A 22,660-nucleotide genomic window follows, 5' to 3' on the forward strand; every position below is an offset into this window, starting at 1 on the left:
GTATCGAGTCAGGTTTTTCATGCCACTATTTTGGAGCTTGTTTTAATCCGTAAAGCGATCTAACCAACTTGCACACCTTGTGTTCTTGTCCAGGCAAAATATAACCTTCCGGTTGTTTGATGTATATTCCTTCTACCAAATCACCATTTAAAAATGCTATTTTCACGTCCATTTGGTGTAAAACCAAATTATGCATAGACGCAATAGCCATCATTACAAGTGTAGTAGTTATGCTTACTACCGGAGTAAATGTGTCAAAGTAATCTATATTTTTCTTTTGTCTAAAGCCTTTTACTACTAAACGAGTTTTAAACTTATCTAGTGATCCATCTGGTTTCAATTTCTTTTGAAATATCCACTTAGTGTCCAATACTTTGAAACCTTTAGGTAAGTCAACTAATATCCATGTGTGATTGGCTAGAATGGAATCTAATTCACTTTTGATGGTCTCTTTCCAAAACACGGCATCTAAAGATATAACCACTTCTTTATACGATAAAGGATCTTTGTCTAAAAGGTACACAACCCAATCACCCTTTGAAAAAGTAGCTTTCCTTTGCCTCTTACTTTTCCGTAATTAACTTGAATCACTAGGTATAGTCTCAATTTCTTTTGACCCTTCTTGTCCAAAAGATGATACACTACTATCAACCTTACTTTACTATTCTAATAAATTAGACTTAAGAAGAAATACATTCTTAAAGAATTCTGCATCCCTTGACTCAATTATGTTATTTTCTTCAAACACATCATCTATGAGAAGAGCTTACAGAGTTTTTGTTTCTTGAAAATTTTAAAAAGCAATTGCACAAATCATATTGGGATGAGAGATTGTACAAGTCATATATGTAAGATGTTAAATTGTAAATATTCAGGTTACCAAAAAAAATTTGTAAATATTCAAATGGACAACTAAAAAGTGGATAAGAAAGCCTCTAAAATAGTAGTTTTCTTTTGATTGTACCTTCACTTCTTCCCAAAAGTTCTTTAAATCAATCTTTTAAAAAAGATTTTAGATTTCTAAAATAATTTGAAAGTGATTTATCATTATATGTCATTTTTTTAAGATTCTTTTACTTTTTGCATGCTTTTTGAGAACAAGGTTTGGTTTGCATACTATTGAAGTATACATGTGAAACAAAAAGCAAAACATAAAATTGCAACTCTTTCACACCAACTTTGGTAACCGTTTCCATATATAACTATGGAAAAAGGGAAGTTAATATATTGGAAAAGGAAGCACGCCTGTCTTTTTGTACTCTCCTCTCCTCTTCTCATTAAATAAATTGTTTCACTCCCCTATTAACTTGACATGTAAGATGCCAATATAAACGAAAAACTTAAAGATCCCTTTCATAAATATCATAAATATAATACAAATGATATCATGATTATTTTTTTATCATGATTCAAGAACCCATAATGGGACGTACTTTCCATAAATTTCCAATTAAATCACTCTTCTTGGAGTTTAAAAGACAACACATCTATGCCGTTTTCTGTTTGTCTTTTATTTTCTGATTTCACGTGTGAATCAAGGTTATAAAAATTGCGAATTGGATTAGTTAATCGGCTGATACAGATCCAAATCGGCCTTGACCAATTCTGACCAATCTGATATGGTATATTCACACCCAAAAACCTTAGAAATTCCCTGTTTTTGGATTTGAGAACCGATTCTAGGTTGTTGAGGACCGATTCTGGCTAATTCCGATCCAATCCAGCAAAGAACAAGCAGCTTACTTACCTAAGAAAAAAAGACAATGCGATTCAGAAACAGGGTGAATCAGAGATAGGATCTCTTTCTGCGTCTACTGATGCTAATTTGGATGACCGATTCTGCATTTTAAAACCCTGTTGTAAGTTTCTGTTAGTACAGAAAGCCACATGCCAGAGAGGAACCATTCTAGCAAAAACCCTTAAATATAGACAGCAGTGGTGATTGGCTAACCAAGCGATATGAAACAGTGGAAAAAAGCATCCAAGGAAGGGTATTTATGCCACTATATGGGGCTACATAAGCACTATCAATACCTTTTCTGCTGATTAAGTTGGTCTGGTAACCTGCTCAACACAGGTTAGGCACGAGGAAAAATTGATGAGTGACAACCAATGAATGGTACATGGACATTTCCCAATCAGGATTCTCATTTAAACAATCAACCCAGAAATAGACTTCTAAAAAACAAGGAAACATACAATCTCTCTTAAGACTAATAGCATTAGAGCAGTAAGTATTCTGGTTGGTGAAAACTCGATGTAGGAAGGCTTGTTCTTAAGAAGGACTAGCAGAAAGTCAAACCATCTCTCAAGGGCAAGGCACTGAGGGTGGTTTAGGGGGGGGGGGGGTGGTGGTGGTGGTGGGGGTGGGGGGGTTCTATTTCTTTGCGTAAGTAATGAGCATGGGATTTTGTTGGGTTATCTTAAAAGCCTGTAGACCCTGCATTGCAACTGATGATTGCATCTCATCTCCAAACTCAACAAAAGCAATCCCTGGCTTTGCTTCTACCATTCTAACCTCCTTAAATCCGGCATACTGGCAGAACAGCATTTGCAGCATCATGGGAGACGTATCAGCGGGGAGATTTTGAACGAACAAAATGTTATTTGGTGGAGCAGGTGCCTCTGGAAGAACAGACTTTGCCCCTCCCATGTATGGTAATTGTGATAGCTGCACCATTAAATAAGAGAAAAATCAATGTCTCAGCACCACCCAATGGAATAGAACGGAAAAGATTATACACAACTTTTATAATAAATGTAAATACAAATAAGTGGGGGGCTCATAAGCTTAAATTACTGAAAGGGAACAGTACATTTGCATCTCAATACTTCTTTTTTGTTTTTGATGTAGTGCAACCTATATAATCTGGAGTGTTTTGAGTGTACCAAAGAATTGAAATTATCAACAATTAAACAAAAATGAAAGAAAAATATAATGTAACAGAATTTTATTTAGTCACCCAAATTCTCGACCTAGTGGAGTTAGGGGATTTTTTGTAAATAGCTGAAGGGAATAAAAACAGGGATGTGAGTGTAGGAACTAAATGACACAGCGTTAATATCAAAAACAGAAAAACAGTGGTAAAAACCACTGCCAGAATTTGTTGACAGAGAAGCCCCACCATCTATCAACATGTAAAATTTCAGGCATCTGAGAATTCAACTCAATCCACATGTAAAAGATTCAGGGCAAATGGAATCTGCCATGTGCCAGACCAAATTAGTTAAACCGTCAAATGTAGGGGCAAAATAGCTATCATGAAGTAAAATCCAATACATGATGGGAATTATGATTGAGTGGATAAACAATTTTGACGTGGGCATTTCAGGACAACAACTTCTCTATCAAGCAACCCCAAGGAGGAAACTCAGTTGACAAGGACTAACACCTCAGAATTAAGATGTCATGAGTTCCAACTCTACTTGGAGTCTGCCTATCCCCCCAAAAAAATTATCCATCAAGACAAAGGGCAGCTCCCATGTAGGCTCTAGCTCATTATTGAAATACCATTTGAATTATGACTTGACCATTCCACCTCTTTCCTTTCTTGAATGGGTATGATAACTGGCTGTTGCTGATCTCTATCATCAAGAAATATGATAACTTGTTTTTGGTAAGAGGATGGGAGCTCTCCATGAACTTTAGAACTAGGTAAATCTGGTGGAGGGCCGGTTAGGAGAAGAGGGGAACTGGGGGAATCAGAGTTGCAGGGGAAAAGAGAGAAGAGAAGAGACGCATGCACAAGCTTCAACTTTCAACATTCAATTCTTCTAAACTTCAAATCTTCATGTCTGAATTCTACTACGAATCTACAATTACAATGAATAAATAGAAAATAGTCTTGCATAGGAATGGAAACCTAACTAAAATAGAAACAACCCAAAGAGGAAACTACCAAAATAAACTACAGTTAAGGAAAGGAAACTACCTAAGAAGCTCCTACGTAATGTACCCATTTCAAATAAAAATAAACTAAAATAAATATTGCATCCTAAATAAACCACCAGCCTTTGCCATTCTAGAAAACCGGTTTAGGACCAATCTTTGGTTTGGGCCTACAAAGTAGGTCATATCGGTCCAGCCAGGCTAAGGCAATTGCATCAAAATCCCTCAATAAACCATTGATTTCAGAGGTCTGCCTCAGATAAATGGTATACAATGAGTAAACAAGTATATTGTGCATTTTCCATTTTCACAGGAGATATCTCAGGAAGGATAACAGAAGCCCAGGCAAGTCCCATTGCGCTTCATCAATATTGTCACTCATTTGGATGGAGGACATTTTGAAAGCTGGTAAACTGTATCTATGATGTAGATTGACGCATGAAGTAGAAAATGACCAAAATTGAATTCAGTAACATTTACTGTTCACAGTACCCGAGTTATTGTTCACATGGTATTGTTCATGTGAACAGTGATATGGGCCCCCCATATAGACAACTGGAGTGGAATATTATATTCTGCCAAAATCATATATTTATTTGTTATTTTGTTTAGTTGCTATTTCCTTAGTTTCTAGTTCAGGACTTCCTATTTTCTTGTATGGCTATTGAGTCAACAGCTCGATTGTTTGAGTTTCTATTTTCCAGCAAGTCATATTTAGGAGTTAGTTTCTTTGTTTCAGTTGTATTGGCAGCCAACAAATCTCACCACACCAATGGGAGTTGCTAATTTTGTAACTACTGATGAGTTGATTATAATCAAGGTTCAAAAACTCGTCTTGAGGAGGTGTCTTGACCAGATCGAGATCTCGGCGAGACAATGCTTTTTTTTTTTTTTGATTTGATGTTTCAGTGGCCAAATGGCCATGGTTGGCTCCGAAACTTTAAGAGAATCTTGTTTTAGGCTCAATAAACGTATTTCAATCTTCAAATTGTTAAAAAAAAACACACACAATTTTGCCCATTGGATTTGCACCCTTGGTTGGCAGTAAATATCGAATCCGTATGTAATATTTGCCTATACACATTGTTTCAGTGCTATGAAACATAATGGGCAAATAAAACAAGTAAATTATGCAATAATGGATGAAGACACACTATTGAATAATTATTTAAGAAATAGTTAAGGACTTAAAGTAAAAACTATAAGTACAGTGAATAATGCATATTAATAGACACCCAAGTACAGTGAACAATACATATGTCATCGACACCATAGTCTTCCATGTCCCAACAATACAATATTGTGAGTCTACGACTGTCTATTGATATGAACTATAACATGCTGGAGCAAATCCACTCATAGTCCAATGGAACCGACATGCATTGTCTTCCCATCTGCGTGACATCTGAATGCCACATCATAGTGTTCGAGAAGAAACACGAGTAGTTTCTTCTCAAGCAGGTCGAGATATCCGAAATTTCACCGAGATTTTTGAGATTTCGTCGAAATTTTTGAAACACTGCAGGTTTTAAGTTTCTTATGTAATCTCGTCTCTAGGAGCTCGAGATTCTCAAGATATTCGAGATCTCGCTGAGATTTAGAACTGTTATAAATAAAGAAGAGGGGCCCCTATTGCCCCCAACGATTTGAAGAAAAGAAATTAAGCTTATTGGTTGGCTGAGAGAATCAGTTGCTGAGAGTCAGCTGCTCTGTGAGAGAGCTATTGAGAGAGACCATGGGTGAGAGGCCCCTCCTTCTATCCTCCTTCCTTTTCCTCTTCCCCTATTCTGATTTAGATTTCTGTGCACAACTAAGATCAACTGAGGTAAAATCGTCTTCTGAAATTCTCTATTGAAATCCAAGTTGGTGCTACTGTGATAGCTACCGATTAGAGACACAACAGTACCTGCGGTTATATTGTTTCTATTTTCATTACTGTCCGTTCGAGTCTTGTTATCCATGCAACCAGGGAGATTCTTCTGGTGATACTTGGGAGATCTAATACCTCAAAACAGAAGGTACACTCGACCTGTATTTATGGATCAATGGACCACAGGTCCAAGAGATATTGAAGTTACCCCCTCAGTACTATATGCTGGCCAGTTTCCCCAACCTCCTGCTGCAACTCTGGAGCACCTGTTCACCTACTGCTGCTGGTATCTGGAGGCTGAAGTCCACTCACCTATACCTTCCTTCCCTATCAGTTCGACAGAGATCCATTGGCCGGTTTGTCTGAAACCTCTTACCTTCTAATCTCAATCTCGACCTTCTACTTTTGTGACCTGTACACATCTTCCTTCAATCAGGGCAGGCCACCAGAATTAGCTCAAACTTGGAAGATTAATCTATCTAACCTACCTAGACCTAAACCCGATCTGAGTTTAAGGTCCATCAGAAGGCTGAATATTGGAATTCTGTTATCCCCTTAATTTCTGGGTAATTAAACCTAGAGCTGACCTATGGTTAAGGGGCTTTGATTGCTGCCTTTCAATCTCGACCTTCTACTTTTGCGACCTGTGCACATCTTCCTTCAATCAGGGCAGACCACCAGAATTAGCTCAAACTTGGAAGATTAATCTATCTATCCTACCTAGACCTAAACCCGATCTGAGTTTAAGGTCCATCAGAAGGCTGAATATTGGAATTCTATTATCCCCTTAATTTCTGGGTAATTAAACCTAGAGCTGACCTATGGTTAAGGGGCTTTGATTGCTGCCTGGGTTATATTGTATTGTGGGTATCATCGAGGTTAGGTTAATTGTAATCTAGCCTTACATTAACTTGGTATCAGAGCTATGGCTGAGGGAAGTACCAACATTTCCCACCAAGCTCCATTAAATTCTATTGATGCACTTGCTCTAGCTGTAAGACAGTAAACAGAAAAATTATCTACTATGAAGCAAGAAGTCAAAGAGCTAAAGGAGTTCACCGGACAGACAAGTGGACAGCAGTAATTCACTGTCAATAGACCTCCTCGAATGCCTCCTCGGTGAGCACAAAAGGCACTACGTACACCAGTCACGCATGATGATGATGCCACTGATTATAGCACACGACAACAAGACGACAAGCATAAAGTAAAGCTTGAATTGGAGTATAAGGGGAAGGTTGATCCCACAGTATTCAGTGACTGGTTATATGCACTGGACAACTATTTGGATTGGTTCACCTTAACAGAGGAGCAAAAAATGAAGCTGGCCCATATCAAGCTGATAGGGGCAGCAAGAGAGTGGTGGCATATGTAAGAAGACAAGTTGTACCGTCGTCGTAAAGTGCCTACCACGTGGGCGGAGATGAAAGCATTGTTGAAGGAAAAGTATTTACCCTCTACCTTCCAGCGAAGGTTACATGATCAGCTCAACACTATTCGCCAAGGCTCCATGACCGTCAAAGAGTATATGGATAAGTTCAACCAACTTATTGGCACACACTGGAATCAACGAAGAAGATGATCAGCTCTTATCCCGTTTCAAATTGGGATTGAGGGCTGATATATGGGACAAGATGGGAGTGATTGACCTCCACAGTTTGAATGACTATTTTGAGAAGGCCCTTGACGAGGAAGACTTAGTTAAAGCAGGCCCCTTGGCGGTTTACTCCTCGATCCAGTGAGGGTAAGAAGAACTGTACGGAGAGCAAACCAATGGATTTCCCTACCCAGGCTCCACAAGCTACAATAGATAAGGGTAAGGCTCCTATGATTAATGGAGGTGATGTGAAGTGCTACCATTGCCACACATATGGTCACTTAGCCCAGTTTTGCCCTCAACGACCAACAAACCATATTGTGGCAGCCATAGAGGCCAATCCGGAGACGACCTATGTTGAGCCCCTTTCTTCGGCGATGATGTGGGAGAGCTGCCGATTGATAACACTGAAGAGGATGACAACGTTGGCATTAATGTTTTGTGTATGGCTCCTTCAATAAGTGTTAGAGAGGAAGGCAGTGAAAAGACTCTGATGCGCTTGAAGTGGAGGTTAAGAAAGGTGATGATGCACTGATGCAGTTGCAGAAGACCACGTGGGTGCAGCCTTTACTCTCAACCTTGAGGGTATGACTGAGCATGTCAAGTATGTAATTCCATCCAAGTTCTTTGAAGAGTAAGAGCCACGCCTTGAGGATTACATCTCCACTTATCGTGAGCTTCCAGAGTACTTGTTTGGGTAGAAAACTTGATATCCATCACACACAGTTGGTCCCTCAATTTTCCAAAACTTGAGATCGAGTTTTTTTTAAGATGGGGAGAGTTAATGTAGATCAATGCATGAAGAAAAAAGGGACCAAATTTGAATTCAGTAAAACTTACTATTCACTTGAACAATACAGAAGGACCAAAATTGAATACAGTAAAATTTACTGTTCATTTGGTACTGTTTGCATGAACAGTGATATGGGCCCCCCATATGGACTGTTGGAGTGGAATATTATATTCTGCCAATATCATATCTTTAGTTGGTATTTTGTTTAGTTGCTATTTCCTTTCTTAGTTTCTGTTTCAGTACTTTCTATTCTCTTGTATGGCTATTGAGTCAATAGCTAGATTGTTTGAGTTTCTATTTTCCAGCAAGTTACTAATTAGGAGTTAGTTTCTTTTTTCAGTTGTATTGGCAGCCAAACAATCTCCCCACACCAATGGGAGTTGCTAATTTTGTAACTATCGGTGAGTTGATTACAAATAAAGAAGAGGGGCCCCTATTGCCCCAACGATTTGAAGAAAGAAATTAAGCTTATTGCTTGGCTGAGAGAGCTATGGTGAGAGACCATGGGTGAGAGGCCCCTCCTTCGATCCTACTTCTTCTTCCTTTTCCTCTCCAATCAATCTCTCTCTCTTCTCCTATTCTGATTTAGTTTCCTGTGCACAACTAAGATCGACCACAGGAAACTAAATCAGAATAGGAGAAGAGAAAGAGATCGATAGATCAACCGAGGTTGAAAGGAACAGGCACGACTCATGTCCCTGCTTGAAGCTCGCCTGAGTTCTAGCCGGCCCTCCTGGCCGGCCTGATCGACCCTACTTTCTGCTGCCTCTCTCGTTGGGATGCCATCTACATCTCACAACCTTGTTTCTCCTCCTCCCTCCCCTCGACCCTCCTCCCCTGATTCCCAACCCATCTCACCTACTCCTTGGACATCCCTCTTCAACCCTATCTCTGCTTCCTCTTCTAATGGACTTCTCCTTCATTTCGTTGCCCCTGCTTTGGATGGCTTGACCAAGGTGGCCCTCTGCACGTCAGAGGTTCTGGAATTTGAAGCTAAGCTTTGGGAGAATAGCTTGGTCGGTAACTTTCTGGGCTCCCGTCCGCCATTCCCTATTGTCAAAGCATCTCTCTCCAAGTAGTACAGACCTCAGGGAACTTTGGATGTTTCACTCTTGGATAACTGCTTCTTTTTATTCAAGTTCTCCTCCGCCTCAGACAAGGTACGTGCTTTAGAAGCTGGCACCTGGCTGGTTGGTAAGAAACCAATATTTCTCCGGCAGGGGCATCGTCACCTGCAGCTCCGGCGATTGGACCTTTCATCGATTCCCCTCTGGATTACCCTGCCTGGCCTGCCTCTCCATTACTGGTGTACGGATGATCTGAGCTCCTTGGCCTCTGTCTTGGGCAAGCCCCTGTTCACCGATGTGAGGACCGGCGCAAGGATAGGCTGGCTTTTGCTAGGCTCTGTGTGGAAGTTTCTACACAAGATGCTCTTCCCACCTTCGTCACGATCAAAGAAGGAGATGATTACTCCTTTGAGCAAGAAATCCATTACGATTGGAAGCCACCACACTGCTCTGTCTGCAAAACCTTTGGGCATGACTCCAAGCACTGTTCTCCCTCGGCCGTGACCCCTGCAGATCCTACCCCTCCTGCTTCTGTGACGACGTCTGACGCTGCTCTTCCTTCGACTGCCGGTGTGGAGCTTCTACCTCATCCAAACCCTTCTCATCACAGGCGTAGATCCCGTGGTAGGAGAAGAACCAGATCTAGCCACCGGAATCTTCTCAGTGCTCCAACGTTGCTGGCAGATGGATGCAAGGATTCGAATAGGGCTTCCAGGCAACTTTCTCTGACTCAGAACAGGTTCAGCCTTTTGGCTGACGTTGACGATACGGAGACCTTCGCCTGCCCCGAAAAGCTTCAATTTGATGTCTTGCCTCGTAGCAGGTCCTGGATGTCGGAAGATCTAGCTTCTGATCTTCCCATTTCAAGCTCTTGCGATGGTACTTCCTCTGCGACTGCTCCTCTGTCATCGCTGGTCACTTTGGGAAACCTCCCTTTGCCTTCTTCGGTTGCTGCTGCAACTCTTTCTCGGGCTTCGTCTCTTCAAGGTATTTTGGAGTTAAACTCCTCGTCAGGCTTTTTAGACAAGTCTCCATTGGGTCCCACACCTTTTGGCGGTTCTTCCAATCCCACTTTGGTTCTCTTGGGTGTAGCCTCATCAGACCTGGACCATATTAACTTGGGCCTGTCGGTTCCTAGGCCAAATGACTCTTCATCTAATGCTTTCTGCGGGTCGGGTTCTCATCCAAACCCAGTCTCGCCCCTTAACCCAGATGGCTCTTCCCTTCACCCGACACTCCTGCTTCTCTGGGCCATCGGGTTTCCTGCAAACAAACTTTGGGCACCTCTTGCCACTGCTCCTACAAGCGTTGGCACCAGCGTAAAACCAGATCCCGGTCTATTATGACTTGACTCTTGGAGTCCCTGATGCCCCTCCTCCCTCCTTCTCAATGATCCAAGGCTTCCTTTGGAATACTCGAGGCTTAAATTCTGCCTCGAAGCAAGCTTCCGTTCGCTCCCGGCTTCGTTCCTCTCGCTCTGCTTTCTGCTGTCTCCTTGAAACTCACATCAAGGAGCAAAATTCTGATAAAATCCTTAAGTTTATTGCCCCTGGCTGGTCTTTGCTTTCTAACTATTCCTCCCACCCAAATGGGCGTATTTGGATCCTCTGGGATCCTCGCAAAATATCTATCTCCCTCCTTTCCTCTTCCTCCCAATTCATCCATCTCTATTTTTCTGACTGCCTTGGCCATGCTTCTTTTTTCTTCTCTGTTATCTATGCTCACAACTGTTCCATTCAAAGGACCCTTCTTTGGGCTGATTTGCACTCCATTGCCAGCAACATTGGGTCCCTCCCTTGGGGGTTGGGAGGTGACTTCAATGTCATCAAATTTAGTTCTGAAAAACAGGGTGGTAATTAGCTTGATTTGGAGGCTATGGACAATTTTAATGATTGTATTGATGACATTCAGGTTAATGACCTTCGACGGAAGGCTTCCCTCTTACTTGGAGCAACAAAAGGGCTGGCATCCATCGCATCTCTTGCAAGCTTAACAGAGTTTTAGTCAATGAAGCTTGGCTTACTTCCTTTCCCTCCTCCCATGCCACCCTTTGATAACCCAGACATATCTGACCATTCCCCAATAGCCCTTGCCATTCAGCCTTACACTTCCTTTGGCCCCAAACCCTTCAAGTACTTCGACATGTGGCCCTCTCACCCCTCCTTCTTGCCCATGGTTTTGGAGGCTTGGTCCAAACCTGTGTTTGCCTTCACAACTCACCTTATTGCTTTCTCTAGAAAGCTCCGCAATGTCAAGGAAGCCCTCAAGATTTGGAATAAGAACATCTTTGGTGATATCTCTCTTCAAGTTGCTGATTGCAAAGAGAGACTTGCCTCTATTCAAATTCAGCTGCAGGCTGACTTTCACAATACCACTCTTGCCGAAGCCGAGAAGCATATTACTGTTGAGCTCTCCTCCTTGCTCTCTGGGGAAGAGAGCTTCCTCAAGAAGAAATCTAGAATCAAATGGCTTGTCTTGGGTGATTCCAATTATGCTTTTTTCCACCGTTCAGTTAAGGCCAATGTCAATGCAAACTCCATCACTCAGCTCACCTCCAATGATGGCTCTCTTGCCACTACTGTTAAGGACATAAAGGACTTGGCTGTTCAGCACTTTAAAGGTATTTTCAATACTCCCATGGAGGGAAATGTTTCTCTGCAAAGCCACTTGCTAAACAAGTTCATTCCTTCAAATCACATTGATGTCTTGAGCTCTATCCCCAAAGAAGTTGAGATTTTGGAAGCTATTCACTCCCTAAAGGTGTCGGGTGCTCCAGGGCCGGATGGGTTCAGCATGGGATTCTTTCTTGCTACCTGGGATATCATCAAGGTGGATCTCATTGCTGCCATTAAAAGCTTCTTCTTCAACCCCAGCCAGATCAAAGGAGTCAACCATACTTTTCTTTGCCTTATCCTGAAAAAGGAAGGTGCTTCGACTATGAATGACTTCAGGCCCATAGCCTTATGCAATATTCTCTACAAGTTTATTACTAAGATCCTAGCTAGTAGACTCAAGAGTATTGTGGACTTGTTGGTCAGCGACAACCAATCTGCTTTTATACCAGGCAGGAACATCTCTGACAATATTTTTCTTTGCAATGATATAGTCAGAGGGTTTGACAGGAAGAATCATTCCCTATCTATTCTTTTGAAGATATACATTCACAAGGCTTTTGATTCTCTAAGGTGGGACTACATATCTCAAGTTATGCTTAAGATGGGATTCCCTATGCCTTTTGTTCAATGGATTAGCTATTGCATCTCCTCCCCAAAGTTCTCAGTCTTTATTAATGGCAGTCCTGCGGGTTATTTTGGAGCTACTGTGGGGATTCGTCAGGGATGCCCTCTATCCCCTTGTTCACCTTGGCCTTGGAAGTTCTCACTAGGCAAATTCAGATCAGTACTGATCAGCAGCTCATTGCTCCTATGCCCAAGTGCAAAGCTTTAGAGCTTTACCCATCTTGCGTTCGCTGATGACTTGATGATTTTTTCCAAGGCCTCCATCGCCTCCCTTGAGTGTATCTTGCTTTGTCTGCAGCAATTTCATGAGCTATCGGGTCTTCGCATCAACCCTACCAAGTTCCTTATCTTCTTTGCTGGTATTCCAGAGCTAGACAAAGTGGAGTTCCTTGTGAAATCAGGGTTCCAAGAGGGGCACCTGCCTGTCAAGTACCTGGGGCTTCCTTTGATTCCGGCCAGGCTCTCTACTCATCATTGCACCCCCATGTTAGACCTTATAAGGAAAAGACTCCAGTTGTGGAAAGGCAAGCTTCTCTCTTATGCAGGCAGGTTAGTGCTTATTAGATCTGTCTTAGAGGCTTCTTATATCTACTGATCTGGTATTTATGGGCTCCATAAGCAACCATCAAGTCCTTGGAATCTCTATTAGCCTCCTTCCTTTGGAAGGGAGCTGAATCCTCAAGATTCCTCCATCCCATTAGATGGGCTTCAATGTGCCTCCCAAAAAAGGAGGGTGGTCTGGGCATAAGAAGAATCAAAGATGTCAAAATGGCCGGTATTATCAAGCTGATCTGGAAGATAGCCTAAAAAAAGAAGAGCATTTGGGTCGATTGGGTTAATTCGGGTCTCCTCCGTCAAGACTCCATTTGGACTGCTTTTGTCTCTACTGATGCTTCTTGGGTCTGGTGTAAGATCCTTGAGTCCAGCCACCTTGTTCTTCATTCCATCCACTCCCACATTGGTGACGGTCTCTCCACTTCCCTTTGGTTGGATCACTGGCACCCTAAGGGAATATTATTACATCTTGTCACCCCAAGGACGATCTATGCTTCAGGTCTTCATAGGCTGGCTCTTGTTGCGGACATTCTCCATCAGGATGATTGGGCTCCCCCCATACCTCTTCCCTGCCTCTTTCTCTTATTTGGAATGATCTTCAGTCCATCCAAAGAAGATTGCCTTCTAGGGGCGATCGTGTCTCTTGGACAGCAAACAGATTGCTGAAATTCTCTTCCAAGGCAGCTTGGAATCTCATCCGGTTCAAAGGCTCGACGGCTCTTTGGAGGAACCTTGATGCAGAATGATCACCAAATAGGGCTTATTTCTTTAGAAATAGGCCTAGGGTTGGGTTATATACATGTTGGGCCTTTGTTCCCAAGGGTTTTTTATGTATTAGGCCACTTTAATGAGCCTAAACTAGGGGCATATAGGTTGCATACGGGATTAGCCCAATACTTAGTTTATTTTCCTATTTTTAGATTGAACCGGTTTAGAATTGGTTGCATCCAATTGGTTCAATTGGTCCAATTTAAGTGAAGTGTTCCTATTGGTCAATAGGTCCTTATATCCTATTGGCTAACATGGGATCTACTTTAAATTAGTTGTTTTTAAGTTAGATTCTCTTATTTTAAGTTAGTAGGGGTAGTTAGGATATTTTATTGTTTTAAATTAGTAATTTGATTGTAATTAGATCTCTTCCACGATTTTAAGTGAAGAGGAGATTAGATTGTATTAGGATTTGGCTTAGGCCTTTAATTATAAATAAAGCAACCGTGGGAGGCTCCCCACATTGAGATTTGAAATTAAAATACAGAATTCGTGGCTGTCTTGTCGCTGCTCCTTGCTCTTCAAGAGTGTGTGCATCCTTGTGGGTTATCAAGGTGGAAGGGTGGGTGGAATCCTGCGACTCCTTACACCGTGACGGCTGGGAGGGTCTCTCTTCGAAGGTGATTTCATCCTTCATCCCTTAACTTGCTGCCGGTGGAATCCTATAGTAAGTTGAGATTTAAATTTCTGTTTTTAGTTTCCTTCCCTCCCCCATTCGATCCCTCTTGTTTTTCTATTTGAATTTCCAAAACCCTAGATCATCTAGGCATTATCCACCTTTTCATCTTCTGCTGTTTCCGCTTTGTCTTCCTTGATTTCTTCGACATTGACCACTTCAATAGGGTCTTCTACATGTTGACTGTCCATCTTTGAAGCTATAGGGGCTGTCTCTTTCTTTTCATCACAATTATCTGCCACTTCAGATTTATTTTCAACTTCCTTTGGCAATGAAAATATGTGTTCTCTATACCTGTCTGTGTCTTCTCTGGAACCTCTGAGTCTATCCCTGTAATCTCTGGCAGGGGTTACTCTTTGTTCTCCCAATCGTTGCAACCTATCCAGGATGGCTTCATATGCAGCCCTTTGTTCAGCAACAAATTTCTGGAACAATTCCAACATAGCAGCCATAGGATCTGCTGATGGACTTACTACTTGATTACCATGCTGTTCCATGGCTCTGATACCAAAATAATGTAGTCCTAGAATAGGAATTAATCCCACTAGGAACCAAGTAGAACCAAGCTTAGGGTAAGCCTGCTGTTTAGGGCTGATTAGGGGCTGTTTTAGGGCAAAATTAGGGTTTAGGATGGGAATTTGGGAATGGGGTTTATAGGGTTTTAATTTGCAGGTTTAGAGGGTCATTATGATATAAAAATATCTGGATTTGGTTAGGTTTCAAAATTCTGCAGATTTAGGGTTAGGGTTTCGGGTTTTTTAAATTAAGAAAATAGCCAAAACTAGGGTTTACAGTAGGATTCAGGGGCAGGGCTTAAGGTCGAGTGTTAGAGGGACTAGGGGGAAGGTTCGGCTGCAGCAGGGAGGTTTTCTGATAGCTGAATATGTCCCAACAGAAAATTAGGGTTTTTTAGGGTTTAAAGGATAAGAGGGATTTTAGAGTTTGGCTGGATAATGCCTAGATGATCTAGGGTTTTGGAAATTCAAATGGAAAAACAAGAGGGATCGAATGGGGGAGGGAAGGAAACTAAAAACAGAAATTTAAATCTCAACTTACTATAGGATTCCACCGGCAGCAAGTTAAGGGATGAAGGATGAAATCACCTTCGAAGAGAAACCCTCCCAGCCGTCACGGCGTAAGGAGTCGCAGGATTCCACCCACCCTTCCACCTTGATAACCCACAAGGATGCACACACTCTTGAAGAGCAAGGAGCAGCAGCAAGACAGCCACGAATTCTGTATTTTAATTTCAAATCTCAATGTGGGGGAGCCTCCCACGGTTGCTTTATTTATAATTAAAGGCCTAAGCCAAATCCTAATACAATCTAATCTCCTCTTCACTTAAAATCGTGGAAGAGATCTAATTACAATCAAATTACTAATTTAAAACAATAAAATATCCTAACTTCCCCCTACTAACTTAAAATAAGAGAATCTAACTTAAAAACAACTAATTTAAAGTAGATCCCATGTTAGCCAATAGGATATAAGGACCTATTGACCAATAGGAACACTTCACTTAAATTGGACCAATTGAACCAATTGGATGCAACCAATTCTAAACCGGTTCAATCTAAAAATAGGAAAATAAACTAAGTATTGGGCTAATCCCGTATGCAACCTATATGCCCCTAGTTTAGGCTCATTAAAGTGGCCTAATACATAAAAAAACCCTTGGGAACAAAGGCCCAACATGTATATAACCCAACCCTAGGCCTATTTCTAAAGAAATAAACCCTATTTGGTGATCATTCTGCATCAAACCTCCTCTGGTTCAAGCATCACATTCCTCGCCATTGCTTTACTACCTGGAGAGTCTTCACCAACTGTCTTCCTACACAAGCTTTTCTCCGCAGACGTTAGATCCAAGTTTCCAATGCCTGCTACCTTTGTTGGAGCAATATAGAAGACTCGGCTCACCTGTTCTTTGGTTGCCCCACCTCTAGGGCCATCTGGAAAGGTATTCTGTCCAAGTGCTGGCCTGCCCAAAGAAAAATCCTCCCTTTCTCTAGAGAATGGATTTGGGTTGATATGACTTTCTGTGGATCCTCTATCTATGACACTGTGGGGAAGATGGCTTTTTGTGCTGCCCTCAACCATATTTGGATGGAACGTAATATCATGAAATGGACCTCCAATTCTCGTTCCTTTCAACAGATTTGGGATTCCATTTCCTTTGAAATCTCCCCCAAATTATTGTCAACCCCTCCCTCTTTTTGTACTGACACCTCAAGGAACAAACTTATTGTTGTCTCCAGGGGTCTCCCTAATGTTTCTTTTACTGCTCCAGTTCCCACTAGCTGAAGCTTTGCTTAGCCGTGGGCTTTTGTAATTTCCCCCCTTGGGGGCCCCTTGTTTTCTTTTCTTTCGTTGGTAATGAATTCTTTTATTCACCCAAAAAAAAGATCAACCGAGGTTCGCAGGAGCTGCTGAAATCATCTTCTGAAATTCTCTATTGAAGTCCAAGTTGCTGCTACTGCGATAGCTACTGATCAAAGAGACAACAGTACCTGCAGTTCGATTGTTTCTATTTTCATTACTGTCGGTTAGAGTCTGGTTATCTGATGCAGTTATCAACAACAACAAACTCAGCCATATCCCAACTTAATCGGGTCGGCTACATGGATCCAAGTAAAACAAAGTAGGGAACACTGAAAGGGAATGAAGAGATGGGGAAAAGAGGGATGCGAAGTGTGATGAGACATGAAAATTAGAAAATGACAAATGAAAGATGGAAAATAGAAGAAAAGTGAAAAAAAGAAAGAGGAAAGAGGAAAGAGGTATAGCCCAGCAGGAGGAGAATCTCAGCTAAATGGGATCTGCCACATGGATCCTTGCCCCAATAGGCTCTATCCAAGGTAATATTTGGTACAAGTCCTAGACTATGCATGTCCTTCCTCATAACTTCTCCTATGGTCATTTTAGGCCTGCCCCTAGCTTTTTTAGCTCCTTCAATCGGGATCATATCACTCCACCTTACTGGAGCATCCATAGGCCTCCTTTGAACATGACAATACCACCTCAAACGACTCTCTTGGAGCTTGTCATTGATTGGGGCAACTCTGATGTGGAGGAGGGATCAGCCCAGTTCCTGGATTCTCTGACCAGACAGAAAGTGACCCGATCTGGCAGTAAATACTAAAACTCCCAGGGCCAACATCCAGGCGGCGCAACTGTCATTTCTCGTCCAATTCACCATTAAAATATCTTTTTGGAAATGGCACGTAGAGTTCTACAAGTGAATAGGGCATAGCCCGGTTCAGCCAAGGCATCCGCTCGAAAAACCCTCCGTTTTCTAGGCTGTCCAGGACTTCAAAATTTGGATGCAATTTTTGAATTTTCAATTTAGGCGCTTTTTTTTTAATTTTGAATTGTGCTTTGACCTATTATATAAGGTCTCTTTAGGGTTTGTAATCTTCATCTGGAAATCTATTGAAAAAATTTGTCATTTTCATCCTCATCTTCTACCTTGTGGATTTGAGGGTCAGTAGTGCTAGAACAATATCTAGCCCACCAATCCTTCTACTGCGTCAGCTCTAATACGCTCATTCCTTGCTTTATCCTTCCTAGTTTTTCTGCACATCCATCTTAACATCCTCATCTCTGCTACACATAGCTTCTTAATATGACACTTCTTAATAGCCCAACATTCTGCCCCAAACATCATTGCCGGTCGAACAACAGTCCAATAGAACTTTCCATTAAGCTTTAAAGGGATACGTCGGTCACACAACACTCTTGACGCACCTCTCCACTTTATCCATCCCACCTTAATTCATTGTGTAACATCATCCTCTATGTCACCTTCTTTATTTAAGATTGACCCCAAATATCTAAAATGGTCACTTTGCGTCACTTTGGATGTAATTCTCTATTTGTTATGATTGAATTAATATAGGTGTATGGAGAAGCCTCTCCAACACAATTGATTACAACCCAAATATTCTCTTGCTATCTTCTTCCTCCTCCTCCAACTTCTTCCTTCTCTCTTCTTACCTTCTCAACCTAAAATCTAACTTGGTATCAGAGCAGGCTCAAGGTTTGAGAGTCGTTTTCAGTCCCTGTTTCCATTCTTTCTCTTCTCTTTGAAATCCTTTGTATCTAAGGATTCCAAAGAGGAGATTCCTATGTACAGCTTTGCTTAAATAGTATGGAATAGGCTCATTCTAGCCTCTTTTGATGATTGAAGGATCTACTTGAGCTGTTTTGAAGCTCTTTTGAAGATTTGGATCTCACACAACTGCTGCTACAAGTTCCGCCAGGTTCAGGTTGTAGGTTTTTTCTTCCCTTTTCTTGGATTGTTTTTATGTCTTGGTCTGGTTCATTTGCATCGCCCTAGGACACCTATTATGATGGCTATGTTCTTCCTTGCTGATTGAAGAAGCCATATGAGCAGATTTGTTTCTTTTGTGGGATCCTCTGTTCTGCCCAAGTAAACCCGAGAGCGTTTAGCCTTTTTTTCTTGCATTTGAGCTGAAGTTTGATGCTCTCTTGGTTGAGGGATGTGTATGCACAACCTTTGTGAGGCCTTTCCTCTTGTTTGAAGTTGATACTACTCCTTGCAAGCTTTGTGGTACAGTATTATCAGGGACTGCCTGCTGGACTGATGTTGAAATGCACTAGAAGTGCTTGATTTAAGTCCTCTTAGAGATTTGCTGCTAGGACTGCTTCGGCAGTGTGCTATCCTAGGCTGCTTATTGGACTTCTTGCCTGTTTGGGTTGAGTGTGCGCTCCCCATTTGTCTTTGGTGTTCTTGTTTATTGTTAAATCCCTTCCATCATGCCTGATTCGGATACATCTGTGCTTGGTACTGCTGATTCACAGCCCCCTACTGTTGTCCCTCAGTTGGCTTATGAGAGTACTCACCAACAGATTTCTTTTGTGAAGCTTGATGGTACTAATTACCTAGATTGGTCACATTCTGTGAGACTTTCCCTTAGGAGTAGGGGAAAACTTGGATATATCACAGGTGCTATCAAGACTCCCACAACTGGTTCACCTACTTTTGATAAATGGGAGACTGAAAATTATACAGTTATGACACGGTTGATCTTCTCCATGAAGCCCGAGATTGGGAGAAGGTTTATAAGGAAGGAAACTGCCAAAGCTATTTGGGATAGTGTCTGTCTGGCCTTTGACAGAGTAGGTGACACCGCTAAGGTCTATCAGCTCCATCAAAAAATTCACTCATTGAAACAGGGTGACAGTACTATTTCTGAGTACTACAGTGCGTTCCTTAGTCTTGTGGAGGAGTATGATCACTACAGGGACCTTCATTTGACCAACCCAGAGGAGGAAGCAAAAGTGTATCTGACTCTTGAAAAGGAGCGTGTCTTCTCTTTACTTGGTGGTCTGAACCCTGACTATAAGCCAGTTAGACTCCAGCTGTTAGGCCGGTCTCCCCTTTCCTCTCTTAGTGAGGTTTGTAGTTACTTACAGAGTGAAGAGACCAGGCGGCTTACTATGGCACCACCACCAGCATCATCTGAGAGGTCAGCCCTCAATTCCAGTTGTGTTCGAGACACCCGTGGAGGTGGTAGAGGCCGGGCCTAATCGTGAGGAAGCCGATCGTGGAGACAGTTGGTGCCAGTGGAGTTGGGCGAGACAGATTTAAATGTGATCATTGTGGGACGACTGGACACACCAAGGATAGGTGTTGGTCTCTCCATGGTAGTCCTCCTGGTACAGGTGGTCGTGGTGCCCGTAGAAGGGGAGCTCGAGCTCATTCCACGGCGGCAACTGATGCTGATGCCCCACAGGATGACTCCACCTTCATGGATGCAGTGGTTCGCAGGGTTGTGTCACAGTTGAGCACATCTTCTACATCTAGTATGGCTGGATCCTCATCATCCTCAGCTTTGCAGGTCTCCACCTCAGCTTCTACTGCCACCCAGTCTTGGGTCATTGACTCATCGTCGTCTTGGCCATCCATCTTTTGTTGTAATGAAGAAACAATTGCCTCACTTATTTTCTTCTATTGCCTCTTCTCATGTTTTTCAATGTAAACCATGTATGTTTGCCAAACATTGTCGGTCTTCATATCCTTATCATGGTAATAGAACTGTTGCTCCTTTTCATATTGTGCCTAATGATGTTTGGGGTCCTTCCCCTACTACTTCTTTATTTGGCTATCGTTACTTTGGGTCATTTGTTGATGATTTTTCCCGTGCCACATGGACTGTACTTTTGAAGCATAAGAGTGATGTTTGTGATGCCTTCCAGAATATTTACCAACTGATTCTTACTCAATTTGAGACCCGCATCAAAATTGTGCGATCTAATAAAGGAGGAGAGTACATGTTTGGTGGCCTTCAAACCTTCTTTACTACTCATGGCATTATCCATCAGCTAGCGTGTGTTGACACGCCCCAACAAAATGGGGCTGCTGAGAGGAAAAATCGCCACCTCCTAGAGGTCACCCGTAGTCTCTTGTTTGGCATGCATGTCCCCAAGACCTTCTGGTCTGCGGCTCTTCTAACTGCCTCCTTTCTCATCAATCGTATGCCTACCAAGCTTCTTAATTTCAAATCTCCCTTGGACATCGTATCTCCCAAGGCCTCTGTTTTTTCTCTTCCTCCTAGAGTCTTTGGCTGTGTTTGTTATGTGCATGTTAACAAATCTGCTCGCACTAAACTTGACCCCAAAGCTCTCAAGTGTCTCTTCCTTGGGTACTCTTCTACTACCAAGGGGTACAAGTGTTATCATCCTTCTTCTGCTGATGTATCATTTCCAAGGATGTTACCTTTCTTGAGTCTGTCCCTTCTCAGCATCCTCTTTAGGGGGAGAATTGTGGGAGTGAACAGGCTACTGATGATTTCTTCCTTTCTCCTCTACCTACATCTCCTTTTATGCTTGACATTGGAAAACACAGGACTGTAGATGTGGTTGAGGTTGATCAGGGGGGAATACAGATTTGGTTGTTGAAAGTGGTTCTGGTAAGGAGAAGGATTACCACATTACATACAAAAAAGGTGAAGGCTTGCATAATACAAGAAAGAAGACCTACCAAGAGTCCTCTTTAGATCCAAATCCACATCCTGAGATTCATTCTTTTCAATCAGGTGACATTTCTTCTCCTCCATCTGATTTGGACCTTCCTATTGCTATTAAGAAAGGGAAAAGAACTTGAACTAATCCTATATCCCAGTTTGTTTCTTATGATGCAATTTCTCCTACAGGCCTTGCCTTTATTACTGCTCTCTCTACTGCTTCCATTCCCAAGAATGTCATTGATGCTATGTCTGACCCAAAGTGGAGACAAGCCATGTCTGAGGAGATTATGGCACTTGAGAAGAATGGTACTTGGCAACTTGTAGACCTTCCCAAGGGACGTGTCCCAGTTGGATGCAAATGGGTCTACACAATCAAGTATAAATCTGATGGCAGTATTGAAAGATACAAAGCAAGGTTGGTGGCCAAGGGGTATAGTCAAGTCTATGAATTTGACTACCAGGAGACATTTGCCCCTGTGGCCAAGCATAACTCAATAAGAGTTCTTTTATCTTTGGTTGCCAATAAAGATTGGCCTTTATATCAGTTGGATGTGAAGAATGCCTTCCTTCATGGTGATTTGGAAGAGGAAGTGTACATGCAAACTCCATCAGGCTTCAAGATGCCTTCAGCTGAAGGGAAAGTGTGTCTCCTTAAGAAGACCCTATATGGTCTCAAACAATCACCAAAGGCATGGTTTGAGCGCTTCCGACAGGCTATTCTGAAGAATGGATATTCCCAAAGCCAAGCTGATCATACTCTCTTTACCAAGCGGAGTAATGGTACTATCACAGCTCTCATTGGCTATATTGATGATATCGTGGTCACAGGAGATGATACAGCTGAGATAGGTAAATTGAAGAGCTACTTGGCACAGCAATTTGAGATCAAAGATCTGGGTCCCTTGAAGTACTTCTTAGGAATAGAAGTATCAAAGACCAAGAAAGGAATCAACATATGTCGAGGAGGTTTATTCTTGACTTGTTGACAGAGACAGGGATGTTAGGCGCAAACCAAGAAACTCTCCTATTGAGAATCACAAACTAGGAGAGGACTGTGGTCCTTCTCTTGTTGATGCGGGAAGTATCAAAGGCTAGTGGGGAAGCTTATCTATCTCTCTATGACTCGGCCAGATATCTCTTATGCAGTGGGAGTTGTCAGCCAATTCATGCATGCTCCCAAGAGTGGCCATTTGGATGTTGTGTATCGCATTCTA

The 22,660-nt window shown here is 42.1% G+C and overlaps 1 protein-coding gene across 1 annotated transcript in view; it reads right to left on the reverse strand.

The window, feature by feature from the left end:
• Positions 1-2,373: 2,373 nt before the first annotated feature.
• The window catches only part of LOC122670029 (U1 small nuclear ribonucleoprotein A), a 31,952-nt gene continuing 11,665 nt past the window's right edge, over positions 2,374-22,660 (reverse strand). The window contains exon 5 of the mRNA XM_043866969.1: positions 2,374-2,671. Coding sequence (XP_043722904.1) covers positions 2,378-2,671 — 294 coding nt within the window. The 3' untranslated portion in view covers positions 2,374-2,377. The remainder of the gene's footprint in view (positions 2,672-22,660) is intronic.

This window comes from Telopea speciosissima, chromosome 7, assembly GCF_018873765.1.
Source record: "Telopea speciosissima isolate NSW1024214 ecotype Mountain lineage chromosome 7, Tspe_v1, whole genome shotgun sequence".
Classification (NCBI taxonomy): Eukaryota; Viridiplantae; Streptophyta; class Magnoliopsida; order Proteales; family Proteaceae; genus Telopea; species Telopea speciosissima.